We start from the raw sequence: 16,296 nt of genomic DNA on the forward strand, positions 1-16,296 counted from the left end.
TTCTCCTCAAATATGAGAACTTGGTTCTGATTAAAATTAAAAGTTGCCATTGAAAATGCAGCGACTGGTTAGCAATAGATGTGCATAGGAAAAGCCTCTGGAGGCTTTTTTTGTAACATGTCAACCCATCCTGAGCCCCCTATTTAATTATGGGGCCCCTCAGCTCCATCCCCCACGCTAGAGTATTCGTGATCTGGACTAAGCATGGCAGCATGGAACCCTTCAGCTCCCTCCCAGAAGCGAAGTCACAGTTGGGCAAGAGCGCTGACACCGCCAAGGCAGACAGTTGGCAACACCGGACCAACCTGCAGTCCGTAGCCGGTGCCCCAGCAGCTTCGGGTCGGGCCCTAAGGAAGGGCGCCAACCCGCCTCCGCGCGTCAGTGAGTCGGCCCCCGTTGGTCCTCCCCGGGGAGGGGCGGGGCTCGCCCCCAAGTTGTTGACTCAGCAACGCGAGGGGGAAGTTTTGTCCCTCCGCGGACCCCGTTTCTGTCGGCCTCAGCCCTCCTGCCGCCACCAAGCCGGTTTCCTCTTTGCGGCGTTCCGGGTGAGATAGGCAGATCGGGCCGGCTAGGCAGCGATCCGCAGTACTATCCCGGCGCTCATCCGAGGACCACGAAAGCTACTGTTACTTTGTTGGGCAGTGTGGCGCCATGAACGACGCAGGTGAGGCGCCGCTTTTCTCCGCCGGAGCCCTGGCGGGGTCGTCTCGGGGACTCAGCTCGGTCCGAGGCCCGGCGCGGGGAAAGGCGGGGGACTGGAGCCGGGGACGATGGCGGGGATGGAGCTGGACTGGAGCAGCCTGGAGCGAGACAGCATCTTGGGGGAGGCCGCGGGTAAAGGGCTTCCTCGCTGCAGAGGTCACCTCAGGATGCTCTTAAACAAAGTTAGACGTTGGGTGTGGGAGTCCCAGCTAAACAATCCTCTTTGGTTCTTTTTGGTGTTATAATCCCGTTTGACTTTCCAGCAGGGCTGAATTCGGAGAAGGTAGCTGCTCTGATTCAGAAGCTGAATTCTGATCCTCAGTTCGTACTTGCCCAGAATGTCGGGACCACCCACGACGTGCTGGACTTCTGTCTGAAGAGGGCCACTGTGCAGGCTACTCAGCATGTGTTCCAACACTCTGTGCCTCAGGAAGGCAAGCCAGTCACCAACCAGAAGAGCTCAGGTGAGAGCTTAAACTTAGGAAAACAGAGGTTTGTATTGACAGAACTTGTAGTAAATGCCTAGAAAACGGACACAGATATAGGCAGGTCTAAAAACATTATCCCTGTCACTTGTTTGAATACTCTGTGGCTGGTTAGTACATTCGGTTTGAGCACGAAAGTGACAAGTCCGTGGTCATTTGCTTGAGTGTAATTTATTATCCTATCCTGAAATTAAGTGATTGCAGTTTCTTGTCTCGTGGATATATGCTTGTGGTAACAAATGGACCACACAAAAATGTTCATGTCCTAGAGGACTCTACAGAATCGCCTCGAAGGCCATATACAGATGGATGAAATAGAAAAGACACGATGTAATTGGACCGAAATGTCATCAAAGTGTTATTTTTAAATATGGTTCTGGATTACAACTTGAGCTAATGTGCTAATGGGCTCTGTTCTCCACCCCCCGCCCCCAATAGGCCAGTTTGTAATAGAGAAAAAATTTCGGTTCTCATGCCTTATTGGTTAAAAGCTCCTGTTTTGCTACCTTCTATCTAGCACCATTGTCAGAAAAACAGCTACAGTGAAAGATTGTTCACTCAGGAGTCTAAACAAGGAGGACAGCTTCATAATCAAATTGTACTAAAACGATTTTTTAAAGTCATTATCCATTTTACAAATCACTTCCAGTGTATCTGTTGACGGAAAGCAGACCAGTGCCTGCTTCAGGCTAGGCAGAACTCATAATGTGCACAGTTAACATGAGTATGTTTTTTTATATGTAAATTATACCTCAGTAAAGTTGATTTTTAAATTTTAAGGGGAAAAAAAAACACGCCTTTGCAATAATTAGTGTTTTGCTATAGTAGATGCACTTCGGGTGATGTGGCATGTTGGGCAACAAATGACTCGGTAATGTCACAATGGTCCTATGTAGGTTACAGTGACCTCTTAGAGAAAAGCCTTGAAATGTTAATCTGGAACAGGTCAGACCTTGTACATTCTGCAGTGTCAGCTTTATATACAAAAGAGACAAACAGCACAGGAGCTATGCAGTTTATTTTCATGCAGTTTTCAGATAAACAGTTCACCCAGATTCCTTCTGCTAGAAATACATAGTGGACAGGAGAGAGGTGACATACAGGTAAACCCAAGTAAAGACGAACTGTGCTAAGGCAGGCCTTCGGCGACCTTCGGAAAACACTATAGTTAGTTACTTTAAAAAAAATTTTATTATAAAATTATTGTTAAATTAGAATATTTGAAAAAGCCAACAAGCAAATATTACTACCTAGAGATAACATTTTACTATGTATATATTAGGTCATTATTTTGTGTGTGTGCACATATACATGCATACGTGCTTAATATGGGTTGATACTTTACACATTGTTAGGTAATCTACCTACCTTTTTCACTTATCAATACATTGTGAACATACTTTCTCATCAGTAAAAAAGTTATACCCACATATAAGGCGAGATTTTTCCCTCTGAATTTTCCTTCAGAAAAGAGAGTTACGTTATATTTGAGGCCTTACAAAGACTTGTAATGGTCACTGTCAGTTATTTATTTTGAAACAAAGTACAGTTTGGCAAAGATGTTACTCTGAAATGACCTCAGTCTGTGCTTGTTTGGATTCTTAAAAGGATTGTTTTTGATAGAATCGGTTATTCAAAAAGGTAAATATTTTGAACACAGTATGTTCCTAGGACATGACCTCACAAATGGAAATGTTAGATGTCATTGTACATAGGCCGTTTAAACATCACTTAAATCAGTACACTCAGAGTAGAACCGCCCTATAGGGTTTCCAAAGTTGTAATCTTTATGGAAGCAGACTGCAACATCTTTCTCCCATGAAGCTATGTGTGGGTTCAAGTCGCTGACCTTTCGATTAGTAGCTGAGTATTTAACCACTGCACCACCAAGGCTCCTTTATATAATCTGCTTAGACAAAATCATCCTTCTTTTGGCTAATCATTGGGAGAATGGGGAATTGACTTATGTAAGGGTCATCTTATATTCAAATATATCCTATATATTCTAGATAAAAGGGTAGAGACTTTTTGAAGCTTTTGTTATGTATTGCCAGAGCCCTGGTGGTGCAGTGGTTAAGAGCTCAGCTGCTAACCAAAAGGTTGGCTGTTCGAATCCAGCAGTCAGTCCTTGGAAGCCTTATGGGGGCGGTTCTCCTCTGTCCTGTACGGTCGCTATGAGTCAGAATCAACTCAGCGGCACCGGCTTTGGTTTCGGTTTTATGTATTGCCAAATTGTCCTCAGATATTTTGTGCCTATTTAGATCCCTAGTCCCTATCCAGAGTGTATAACAGTGCTTATTCCCCAAATCCAGTATTGGGTTTTATTGATTAAAAAAAAGAAAAAAATTTCCCCATTTCCAGGTGTCTTATGATGAACTTTAAAAAATGGTTTTTTGTCGTTTTTATCTCTTCTGACCATTGAATGATCTATTACTGATCTCTGCTCATGTTTCTCTAGCAGTGTTTCTCTTTTCTAATGTGATTTTCTTGGGTGATTTGTAATGTGATTCTTTATGTGATATGTAAAGGGTTTTTTTTTTTTTTAATATGTTAAGGATATTAAGCCTTTGCATGTATATTGAGGATGGTAATTACTACCTTTCTTAATTTTTTTTTTTTTTTAATCTTCCTGCTCTTTTTGATTTAGTCTTGAATTGTCCAGGATCTTATCACAGGTTCAGTGCTGGGAAATACATTGGGAGAAATGTAATCTATGTGAACACTCATCTTAATTTCTTGGTTTGCTTTCTTGTTTCAGGGCGATGCTGGATCTTTTCTTGTCTGAATGTTATGAGACTTCCATTCATGAAAATGTTAAATATTGAAGAATTTGAGTTCAGTCAATCTTACGTATTTTTCTGGGACAAGGTATGGGACTGGTCTTGCAAGATTCTTTTTATTTCAGTACCAATCTTGACAGGGATTGCCTCTTCGTTTCTTGCTTCTTCAGTTGTAATTTGCTCTTCCATTTTAGTTGGAACACCATTTATTCTGATTTCCAAAGTGTCAAAAGTCGATGCTTTCCAAAGGCAGGACTGCTTTTGGTTGGTATTTGGCTACTTTTTGCAACCAAGTAGTAAGTCTACTGACTCACTCTGCTGCTTGCTTGTTTCTTTTTTTTCCTTGTCTTGTTTTCAGTAATTTCCTTTTCTAGTGTATGTAGATTATTTGGTCTTTCTAGGACCTAATTCCCCTTCTCTAGGTAGTACTTGTCTGAAAAATAGTAAATAATTGTATTCTATTTTTTAATCTTTAAAGCACACTAAGTGTCCATTAAGTGTTTATTGATTGAAGACTCTTAAGTATCATATTCTGTTTCAAAACAAAGCAGTATTTTGTCCTGAACAAACTATTTGAGTATATATATATGCATAAGAAGAAATTCAAATATTCTCATGAAGCCAGAAACTGATATTCAAATAATCAACTTTGATTAAAAAATACCTATTATATTGGGTCCACAGTAGTTCCCAGATACTTGTTCTGTTGATAATACCAATTAAGCTATTGACTCTCTTTTCTTCTAATTTTATTTAACTTGCCTTATTCTAGGTTGAACGCTGTTATTTCTTCTTAAATGCATTTGTGGACACAGCCCAGAAAAAGAAGCCTGAGGATGGGAGGCTGGTGCAGTATTTGCTTACGAATCCTGCAAATGACGGTGGACAATGGGATATGCTTGTCAATATTATTGGTAAGAGCCATTCTCTCAAGAAACTGAAGCTCAGCATGATGAAGCAAGGCTGTGCAGTTAGGTGTAAGCCATTTCGTCTGTGGTTATGTAAAGAGCAGAACTGGTCTCCCAGAAGGAGAACCTTTATCTCCACTCTGCTTTCGCTCTCACTTTCAACTATAAAGTACGTTTCTTACATCAGGGGTGGGCAGATAGGTACTGGGAAGTTGGGTTGGAGAAGAAAAGATAGCAATAAGTAGAACTAACTTTCCATGAAAAAGCTTCTGCTTGTCCATGGATGTAATCAGGAAGTATATTGAAACTGCAGCCGTCTAACAATGTCCTCATTCAAAAAAGTTTTCTTTTTGGAAAGACTCATCATGCTGAGCACTTTACAAAGTATGATAAATAAAAAGAACAGAATTAATTTTAAGATGGATAAATACACCCACTCCTCACTTACTGACAAGGTTAGGTTCCAAGACCAGGTTGTTACGTGAAAATGGGCATTACGTGAAAATGAGGACTGTATCATTACATAACTGCCAAACCACCGAGAATCATGGCCCAGCCAAGTTGACACATAACCTTAACCGTCACACCTCAGCGTTCGTTACTGCCAGATGTATGTTAATGCACAAAATAGTTAGATAGTAGATTTTTTATTATTGTCGTAAATGCAACATGTCAGATAACGAGATAGTCGATAAGTGGGGAGTAGTTGTACACAGAATAAGTAACCTATTTAATAATATGAAGCTTAAATTATTTTCTGAATTAGAACAGTAAAATACGGCCTTTTTTTGGTTGTTGCTAAGCAATAGCTATTTTTGCCAGAGTTTTTAATGCTGGAGTATACTTGAACCTTAATTGAGCACTGTTATTTTTTTTTTCCTATTAGAAAAATATGGTGTTGTTCCTAAGAAATGTTTCCCTGAATCTTATACAACAGAGGCAAGTAGAAGGATGAACGAAATTCTGAACCACAAGGTACAGTATATGGAGCAGAGTGGGATTGAATTTAGTGTACTCACCTTCTTTAAACTTATCTGATTTTCAAAAGGGGTTCCTGGGCCTTTCATTGTACACAGTTTGTGTACCAGATAGCAACTAATGTTGACCTCTTTCAATAGTAATGTAGCTGATACATATTAACTTCCAAGATAATTAGAATTAGGGATTTTTTTTTTAATCTTCCACTTAATTTCTGGTGAGTTTAGTGTTTTCTATGAGTACTTGGGAAAGAAAAGTCCAGTATATTATGACATGCTCAATTAATATAGGCCACAAGCACACTGGGTGCTATGTCTCTCATTTAGTTCTTGTGGAGGTGGGCTGGGGCAGTTTTATGTACTAATAAAACTAAAAGGAAGTGTTTGTGAGACTTCCTTAAAGATTATGCTGAGTGTACTAGACAGAAAAGAGACTTCTCCAAACCACATTAATTTTTATCCACTCATTGAAGTTTGGTATAATCACTGTACAGCTTTTTAGTACTTCAGTTATCTTAATGAATCATTCTTTCTTCTCTACATAACTCATTCTTCCAAGGAGGATTATAAATCCGATACAGTTACCACTCTGCCAATCAGACACCTTTTTTTTGAGAGCTGGGATTTGCCAGAACTTGGCTGTCCTGATCTCTGAGGCAAAAGTTGGATTTGTCAACTCTAGTAGAAAGATTACATTTTTTAAATAAACTGTAGATTTATTTTCTCAACCTTAGAATTAGGTTATTTCTGCCCAGGAAACTCTGGGAATTTTTATCCAAAGGCTAAAAGATCATTAATAGTATAGCATTGGATTCCATTTTGAGTGGAGGCAAGATCCTTTTTGCACTGTAGATAAATTGAGACTCATTTTTATTTTAGACATAATGTATTCTTTTAAAAGCGGCAAAATGAAACAATCACTGGGAGTTGACATAGTTATGTGGCAGAGAAAGAAGTGGACAACTAATAAAAATCCAAGTAAAAACCTCTTAGAGTGATATAGTGGCACGATTATCTTAATTAAGTCTCCTGTTTTTTCTAAGGGTGATAGGCATTGTGGAAAACCAAGTTGCTGTTGAATCGATTCTGACTCATGGCGACCCCACAAATGTGTCAAAGTAGAACTGTGCTCCTTAGGGTTTTCAATAGCTAGAGTGTTTTTTTGAAGTAGATTGCCAGGCTTTTCTTTCAGGGTGCCTCTGAGTGGACTTACACCTCCAACCTTTCGGTTAGCAACCAAGCATGTTGAGCGTTTGCACCACCCAGGGACTCCAGGCATTATGAAATCAGCTGTTTTTCCCATACGCAGGCATATACTGTCACAGAGCATACTCTCAGTTGGAGAGCAATGCCTGCTTGTTCAGGGAATAGTTCCATCTAGTACTCTTCTGGGATAATCCATTTCTTTTCCGCTCATGGGAAGTGTTTATGTGTTTAAGTGGACTGGTTGGGGAAAAACACAGTTGCTTTTATGAACTTTGCCCTGGGTCTTGACTGAATTGTACTTAAAATAGAACATTTGAATTTGGGTAATACTGGAGTGCTAAATAAATTTTTGTTACAGATGAGAGAATTCTGTATACGACTGAGGAACCTGGTACACTGTGGAGCAACCAAAGGAGAAATCTCAGCCACACAGGATGTCATGATGGAGGAGGTAATAACAATTATTTGGATTTTTGTAACTCTTCTGAAGAACTCTCAGAATATTCCCATATATTAAACTGATTGGGAAGTGTAGTCATTGCAATAAATGTTGAACTGAATTACTTATTTTATAGCTGAAAAAACTGAGGTGTAAACTCACTTTGCATTTTAGTGTGGAACTTATGCTTAGGTCTTCTGTTTCACAGTTTAGTGGTCTATATACAGGCAGTCCCTGAGCTACGAACATCCGACTTATGGACAACTCATACTTAAGGTGGACTGTCGTAAAGCCTATTATATTAAAAATTTGAGTTAAGTACCGTGGTTCATAATAACGAATGCATGCATTACTTTGTGATGCTCATGAAAACATTGCACGGTTTAGAATTGCTTCTTAAGTGTTTTATGTGCACAGAAAGGTAAAATATATACTATATACTAAGACAGACATTTGACTAACTGACCCTAAATAAGAACCCTGTGTGCCTGTTCTGGCTGACGTACAAATTCGACCTAAAGACAGACTTAGGAATGGATCTCGTTCATAGCCTGGGGAGAGCCTGTAATTCAGTTGTTCATTTATTCATTTCATAAATATTGAATACCCTCTATGAGTTTGGCACCGGGGATAGAAGATGAGAATGACATAGTCTATACTGTCAAGAAGCTCACCCTCCTGGGGAAAGGAACACGTAAATAATTATATAAATTTACGCTAGAGATGTGTAAAAAGAATTTAGGGGTCATAGAGGAGAGAATGACTAATTCGTGACCTCAGGGCTTCACAGGGAAGATATCTGGACCAGCTATTGAAAGAACAGTAGGAATTTACCAGGTAGATAATAGGGGAATTGTATATACAGTAGCATAAATAAAGGTGGAGCCTTCAGAAGATAGTGTTGCTGAAGCATACATTTTATGGAGTAGCAAATTAAGCTAGAAAAGCAGAGCTGTGAGGGATCTCAGGTAGATGCCAAAACTTTTTGGCTTTATTCGATAGGAATAAAGCTGGGGAGCTATTGATGGTTATATCTGTTAAAATAATGTATATGAAAGCATTTTGGAAAACTTAAAGCATTAAACAAGTATAAGGTGATATTATTTATTACCAAAGCAATGAAGAATCTTTACTACATGATAATATCCATAGTCCAGAATGAATCTGCATAAAACTGAAATTGCTTTGAGACAAGAGCAAACATTTCCCTTTTTCAACCAGTGGGCCTATTAGCAGGAACCGTTTAACTAATAGTCTCCTTTCGAGATCGTTTGTGTGTAATTAAAATGGCCTTGTTTTTTTTCACTGCAGTGGAAAACATTGATGCTTCCCTCATGTTTCCCTTTAAGTTCTTGAGAGGCAGTATAGTGGAGTAGTTGAGAATATGGGCTCTGTAGGCAGACTGTCTGAGTTCTAATCTCATTACTTAATAGCCATATGTCCTCAGACAAGTTCCTTAAACTCGCAAGTCTGTTCATGTGTAACATGTTTAGCTCAATGCTTGATACCTAGCTGTTTCATAAATATTTGTTGAGGGGATGAATGCAGTGGTTTCATTTTACCAAATATATTTTAAGAATCTCATATTTACCCTTTCTTTATTTCCTCAGGAGCCCTCCTGGCGCAATGGTCAAGCGTTGGGCCGCTCCTTGGAAACTCTGTGGGGCAGTTCTACTCTGTCTTATAGGGTCGCTATGAGTTGGAATTGACTTGACAGTTGGGGTTTTTTTTTTTTTTTTTGGTTTTTACTTTTTAAACGTTTTTACTGAAGAGTGGTGTCTTACTTAGTGTAGTAGGAAAAAAACAAGCTTTGGAGCCAAATAGACATGGGTTTGAGTTCTGGCTCTACCATTTAACAGTTCTGTGATATTAGAAAAGTAACTTAACCTGAGATTCAGTTTGGGAGTTAAAATATATTCCTCACTGGGTTTTTGTAAGGGTCTAATAAAAAATTAAACATAAGAATGCAAGCTGTAGTGCCTGGCACATAGCAGGAGCTTAGTAAATGTTCTCTTCCCTTCCCGCTTTGGAATGATCTCGTTTGCTGAAATCATATTTTGCATGTTTTGCCTTCATTTATCATTAGATAGGGTGCAGTTGGGGTGAAGATTCTGTGAACAGTTACAGAAAAGGGCCCCTGCATAAGCACTGTGTTGGCCTTTGATGTTTGCCCTCATGATCTGTGGATTAATGATGTATATAAGATCCATATCCTGACCGTGGGATTGGTAGAGGATGGTAAGTGACAGATAAGAATTAGGGCCAGAATACTTCACATATCTTTCCTTCCCTACCCCCACCTGGGACAAATAGGGCATCACTTTACTAAGTCCTGAGTCAAGATGTTTTATAGGATCATTTACTTAATGACTTTTTCCTAAACTGTTGGCTACAGAGTCTGTGTGGTAGGTTTTTAGATTTTTACAGCCCCCTGTATGACTCCTGTTTATTGAACCTGACTTTCTTTGGTAATGAAGAGTCTAGCTTTGGTTTGAAAACCACCAGTTAGTACCTGTGATTTGCCTAGCCTTATGGGCAAGTTAAAATGGTGACATAAATGAATAGCCATGAAACTCGGTTAACTTTGAATGAAATGTGTTTATGCTAAAGACATTCTTTCTAAGAGAAGTGCAGGTTGCTTGGTGAAATGATATACAAGGCAGATCTGGAAATGCAGTGATTTTCAGTGTTTCTACTCTTCTTTTAGCCTCCAGATCCTCTTAATAATGCATTCTTTACTAAAATGTTTTCTATTAAAAACCAAACATAAAACAAAGACCAAATGCATTATTTGTCAGTGCCATGAAAAGGGACAGGAAGCCAGTATGATTGGCTTAGGAAATTCTATAGCAGTAGCTCTCAGCTCTTAGAAGCAATATATAGGCCTACTCTTGTCTCAGACCTACAAAACCATTTTCCCTAGAAATGGAGCCTAGTTATCTGTATTTTTATGTTAAAGACTTCTTTGATTTAAAAAATTTTTTAATTTCTTGAATAGGTAATGATGGTTCAAACATCAAAAATATGAAAAGGTATATAGTGAAAAGTCTTCCTGTCCTGTTTTCCATTCTTCCAATTCCCACCCTCCCCCAAATTGACTCATGGCAATCCATGTGTGTCATAGTAGAACTGTGGGAAATTTCAGTTAAAGTCACAGACACATTTCCCTAAATGGGCAAATTGTGGTTTTTCCGTATGTAATTATATTCTGAGGAGTATGGTTGTGCTCTTATTTTATTCAGTTCTAATGACTTATGTTCAATGTACAGTGTTTTTGTATGTGTGTCCTAAATGTCAAGCGCATCTTGTGAGAAGCAGGTAACGCTCCTGTATTGTCCACCAGAGAGCAGACTTGGATATCCAAAGCTCACTGTCTGCTACTTGCCAGTTTTGTACCTTTGGGATCAGGAAATATTATTTCAGAACAGCGTAATCTTTAATCGAGAAAATATAGTATCAGGGATCCTGGAGATTGTAGTTTGGAGAGTTTCTTTCTTTCTCTTTTTTTTTTAATTAGAGCTCATTTAACTAACTATTATTAGTTTGCCCAGAGGCAGTTACTCCTTCCAAAGTGTTTAACTGACTTAAATGTGGATGACTTTGGTGATAATATTTGTAGTCATGGCAAACAAACAACATAAAAGCAATATGTCTGAAATTACAGGTGTTTAGTAGAATCTAAGAAAGATGTTACCCTCATTCATGTCTTACATGTATGTTTGATAGAAATTCAGATGTATAAAACATGCAATAGGGCATAAATGTTTGCCTTACCAAAGGATTTCACCATATAGTTCATTCAGATAGTAGAAGTGCAGATTTCCTCTCATTTTTTTGGAGTCAAGGATTTGTTTTTGGAGAAAGAGGGAGTGATGTAACACTTTTTATTTTTACTCAGGGAGTCAAGTGCACAATTAAGGTACTATGTAAATTATAGTGTAAAACATTCATAATTATCTTTAGATGTGTTTCAAAGTAGACAGAAATTCACTCAGTTATCTTAATCTTCCCTGGGCGTGGTCCTAGCCTCCCCCCTTTTTTTGGCTAGGGCCTGTCTGAGCTGGATAAACCACCCTTGGATAATTGAGAATATCAAAATGGTCCCACAGACATAGTACAAATGTGCCAACAAATACAGGTTGAAAAAAACACGTCATTTAAGCCTATAAAACCTTCCTAACTTAAACATGTTCTAACAATACACCTTCATAGTTACCAGTAGCAATGTCCTTCTCATAATGGCATATTCCTAAAATTGCCATTTGAATTCTTGGAGCTGAGCAAGTATAAAATGACTCTCTGGTCCATGTAAATCCCAAACAGAACTCAGTCTATAACTAGAGTATCTCAATTACTGTTGCTAATGTGATGCCCTCTCACTTTTGTTTTTTCTTTTTTTTAATGCCGGAAACCAACCGTCAGAGTGGTACAGCATTCAAAGAGAGGTGGTTTAAAGACCAGCTGTTCAGACTCATAAAACATGCAATAAAGTCTAGTAAAGGAAGGTTTTCTCTTAGAAAACAGAACAAAACAAAATACAAGGCAAGCATAACTTTTCTGTAGGCTAATCTGCATCTGTTAAGATAGTAGAAACAGGCTGTTTCCCATAATAACACATGACAGAGTCTCTTTATCCTTACTTACAGACCTAATGTCATAGGCAGGCCTATTCCCAGTTTCTAGCTTCGGCTCACAGGATAAATTTGAACCCTGCTGTCAGGAGTTGTACCTCTTTTCTTCCATTCTGTCCGAAGGCTTTTTGAGGTTTAGAATATACTGGGAATAATGAGATGTAAATACAGGGCAGTTAAAGTGGTTTGTGATGACATGTAGGTAGATACAGGCTGAGAATTGGAGGATCTTGGGTATATGTTCCCAGATGGATGAGGAAGCCAGGTAGGGACTGGGGAACTAATGAATTTCCCTGTAAGTTAGTCTGGAGAGATTCTGGCCACTGGAATAACTCCTCAGATATGGCTAGGGAATGTTAAGAAATAAGCTTCTTAAGTGATCTTTCATCAGGTGATGGGGTGGAGGTGTTAGGAAGAGAAGTAGGGAGGCATAAAAGATTATTTAGTGATTCTAGAACTAAGGAGGAAACAAATCTCTGAAGGGAGAGGAAGATGAATTGAGGGAAGCGGGTGGGTTCTGTAGGTTTAAGGACAGCAGAATTCTCAGAAGTGGGGACTAGGAAGGAGAGGGGAGGGAGAAGTGTATTTCTTATAGGCTATAGCTTTGTTTTGATCTCTAAGCCTTCCCTTTTGCCTGCTTTTAGGATACCTTTGGGATTTGGCTTAGGTCATCTTCTGAGATATCTATCATCTTGCCCTGGTTGAGACCCTAGGGACAGAAAGAGCCATAGTATTAGTAGGACATTTTTGAAATAAATAGCTCCACTGCTTCCAAGAATAACTCTGTAACATGGATGGGATTAGCTACCGTACCATATCCATATTTCACGTACGTCTTCTTGAAATTTAGAAATAAAATCTAACTAATGTGTCATGATGACAAAATGGATATGTATAAACGGGGAAGTTGAGGGAGAAGATTGGAGAAAGACAAAGTTGAGAGAGATCAATCCATTTTAAAAGAGAATTTGCCAGTGTTTTAAGTTTTCTGATCTATTACGTGAGAAAATAACAATGTATTTTGGGAGTCCTTGTTCTTGCCTCCACTAGAGGCAAAGGAGAGAGAAATGTCCTCAATTATAAATGGAATTGATTGATGATGATTTACTGTAATCATCATGTGGCAGGCTTCAATCCATAATGTATCAGTTAGAGATGATATATCGGTAGAGCTGGCATGTTTGACTTAACTACTGATTTTTAGATGTTGGCGCATAGGAAAACACTGCTCAAACATATGAGTAAGACCTCCCTGGTAGAATGTTTTTGTATTGGTTTTTTTGAATATTTTATTGTGTTTTAGGTGAAAGTTTACACAGCAAATTAGATTCCCACTCAAGAGTTCATACCCGGATTGTTCTGTGACGCTGGTTACAACCCCGTAATCTGTCAGCACGCTCACCGTTTCCACTCTGCCTGCCCCGTTTCCATCCATCCAGTTTCCCCGTGCCTCCTTCCCTTCTCATCTTTGCTTTTGTGTAAACATTGACCATTTGGTCTCGTATCGTTGATTGTTTAAAGAAGCACATTCCTCACAGGTGTTACTGTTTATTTTATAGGCCAATGTATTATTTGGCTGAAAGGTGATTTCTCGGAGTGGCTTCAGTTCCAAGTTAAAAGGGTATCTTAGGATGATAGTCTCGGTGGTTCCTCTATTCTCTGTAAGTCCAGTGAGCCTAGTCTTTTTATGAATTTGAGTTTTGTTCTACATTTTTATCCCACTATAACCGGGACCTTCTGTTGTATCCCTGGTCAGAATAGTCGGTCGTGGTAGCTGGGCACCATCTAGTTCTTCTTGTCTCAGGCTAGAAGAGGCAGTGGTTTGTGTGCGTCATTAGTCCTGTGGACTAATGTCTTCACTGAGTCTTTGGTTTCCTTCACTCTCCTTTGCTCCAGATGGCAAGAGACCAATAGTTGTATCTTAGATGGCTGCTCACAAGCTTTTAAGACCCCAAACGCTGCTTACCAAACTAGGATGTAGTATGGTATGGTTCTTCTGGAGTTTGTTGGGAGTGTGGAAGAGGTCTAAGCCTGGTTCCTCTCCCTAGTAGATTAAGTCTAGCTGGAGAGACATTAAAGAAATATAATAATACGTAATAAAAAGAAAAAAACACATTGGGGGAAGAAAAAGGAGAATATGCCGTATGATACCATTTGTATGAAGTTTAAAACAAGCAAAATTAGTCAGTGGTTATAGAAACCAAAATAGTGGTTACCTTGGGGAAGGTGAAGGTTATTTACTGCAAAAGGTGCCAGAGGAACCTCTTGAGCTCTGCAAATGTTCTATGTATTCATCTGAATGGTGTCTACATACATATATAAAAATACCTTAAGATTAGTGCATTGTACTTACTTACTGAATGTATGTAATGCATCAGTAAAAAGTAAGAAAAAAAATCAAGCCATGGAGTTTGGATTTGTTGTGGGAAGTCATAGGGAAACATTATCAGATTTTGAAAAAAGTGGTGTTTCTAAAACAATTCATCCTGTAGTGGTGTGGAGAATGGATGGCATAGAACAGTGTTCAGGTCCACCATTGTATACAGATCACATGCCTCGCACTATGCTAGATGCTGCTGTAAGAGCCACAAAATATCCATGACCTGGTCCTTATCTTTAGGAAGTATATGGTTTTTGAAGGAGACAAGTTATATGAAACTCAGAAAGTTACAGTAAATGATAAATGTTTAATTCATGGTGTTATAGAAACAGTATTGAAGTCAGACTTGAGTTCAGATCCTAATTCTGCTATTTTACTGGCTTTGTGATTTCAGCAAGCTGTTTTGTTTCCCTGAACCTTGATTTTCTTACCTGTAAAATGGAAATAATATGTATTGCCTTTGTTGAGAGGATCAAGAGATAAGATCTTCAAAGACTGTGGTACAGTCCTGTAGACATTCAGTAAATATTCCCCCTTTTTAACTCTATTGCCCCATGGAGCAATACTTTTTTTTTTTTTTTTAAGTGTCTAACCTTAGGTCAGATCATGGTTCTGTCACTTACTGTCTATGTTACCTTAAGTAGGTTGCTTAATTTTTTTGAATTTCAGTCTCCCCTTGTGGAAAAAAAGGTTGGCGGGAGGGAATTAATACCTTGAGAGAATGTTATGAGAATTAAATGAACCTAGCAGGTATATTATCTCACATAAAATAGACACAATGAATAAATGTAAGATCCATTTCTTTTGAATGTAATAAAATATACAGATAATGCAGATAATAACTGATAAGATGGAATCAGGGTGGTAATTGGACTGGACAAAGAAGGGACAGATCCTAGTGTTATTTGTTTAAAAAGACATAACAAACAAATTTGATACAAGAGAGACAGTACTTTCTATACTGTGACATTGTACAAGGTGTGTCTCTCTTTTTTTTTTAATTTTTTCCTATACAAAAATTTATACATACATTGTTATGTGACTCTAATTGCTCTCCCCATACTCTGACAGCACACTCCTCCTTTCCACTCCTGATTCCCCATGTCCATTCAACCAGCTCCTAACCCTCTGCCTTCCCATCTCACCTCCGGACAGAAGCCGCCCGTTTAGTCTCTTGTATCTACTTGAGCTAAGAGGCACACTTCTCACAAGTATCACTTTGCGTCCCGCAGTCCAGTCCAATCCCTGTCTGAAGAGTTGGCCTGGGAGATTGTTTTAGTTCTGGGCTGATAGAGAATCCAGGGGCCGTGCTTTCCACGGTACCTCCAGTCTCAGACCATTAAGTCTGGTCTTCTTACTAGAATTTGAGTTCTGCGCCCCACCTTCCTCCTGCTCCAGCCAGGACTCTCTATTGTGTTCCCTGTCAGGGTGGGCATTGGTGGTAGCCGGGCGCCATCTAGTTCTTCTGGTCTCAGGCTGATGCAGTCTCTGGTTTATGTGGCCCTTTTTGTCTCTTTGGCTAATACTTTCCTTGTGTCTTTGGTGTTCTTCATTCTCCTTTACTCCAGGTGGTTGGGACCAATTGATGCATCTTAGATGGCCGCTTGCAAACTTAAGACCCCAGATGCCACTCACCAAAGTAGGATGCCAAACATTTTCTTAATAAGCTTTGTTATGCCAGTTGTCCTGGATGTCCCCTGAAAGCATGGTCCCCAGACCCCTACCCCTGCTACTCTGTCCCTCAAAGTGTTTGATTGTATTCAGGAAACTTCTTAGGTTTAGTTTAGT

At 39.2% G+C, this 16,296-nt stretch overlaps 1 protein-coding gene across 2 annotated transcripts in view; it reads left to right on the top strand.

The window, feature by feature from the left end:
• Window positions 1-505: 505 nt before the first annotated feature.
• The window catches only part of BLMH (bleomycin hydrolase), a 40,850-nt gene continuing 25,059 nt past the window's right edge, over window positions 506-16,296 (top strand). Inside the window, exons 1-6 of one of the 2 annotated variants that reach the window (XM_004376177.2) lie at window positions 506-664; window positions 969-1,166; window positions 3,946-4,055; window positions 4,740-4,881; window positions 5,762-5,850; window positions 7,417-7,509. In XM_004376177.2, coding sequence (XP_004376234.1) covers window positions 652-664; window positions 969-1,166; window positions 3,946-4,055; window positions 4,740-4,881; window positions 5,762-5,850; window positions 7,417-7,509 — 645 coding nt within the window. In that variant the 5' untranslated portion in view covers window positions 506-651. Of the gene's footprint in view, window positions 665-965; window positions 1,167-3,945; window positions 4,056-4,739; window positions 4,882-5,761; window positions 5,851-7,416; window positions 7,510-16,296 lie in introns of both variants that reach the window. The other variant, XM_023731181.1, reaches the window with a different exon arrangement.

This window comes from Trichechus manatus, unplaced genomic scaffold (genome assembly GCF_000243295.1).
Source record: "Trichechus manatus latirostris isolate Lorelei unplaced genomic scaffold, TriManLat1.0 scaffold00040, whole genome shotgun sequence".
Taxonomy (NCBI): domain Eukaryota; kingdom Metazoa; phylum Chordata; class Mammalia; order Sirenia; family Trichechidae; genus Trichechus; species Trichechus manatus.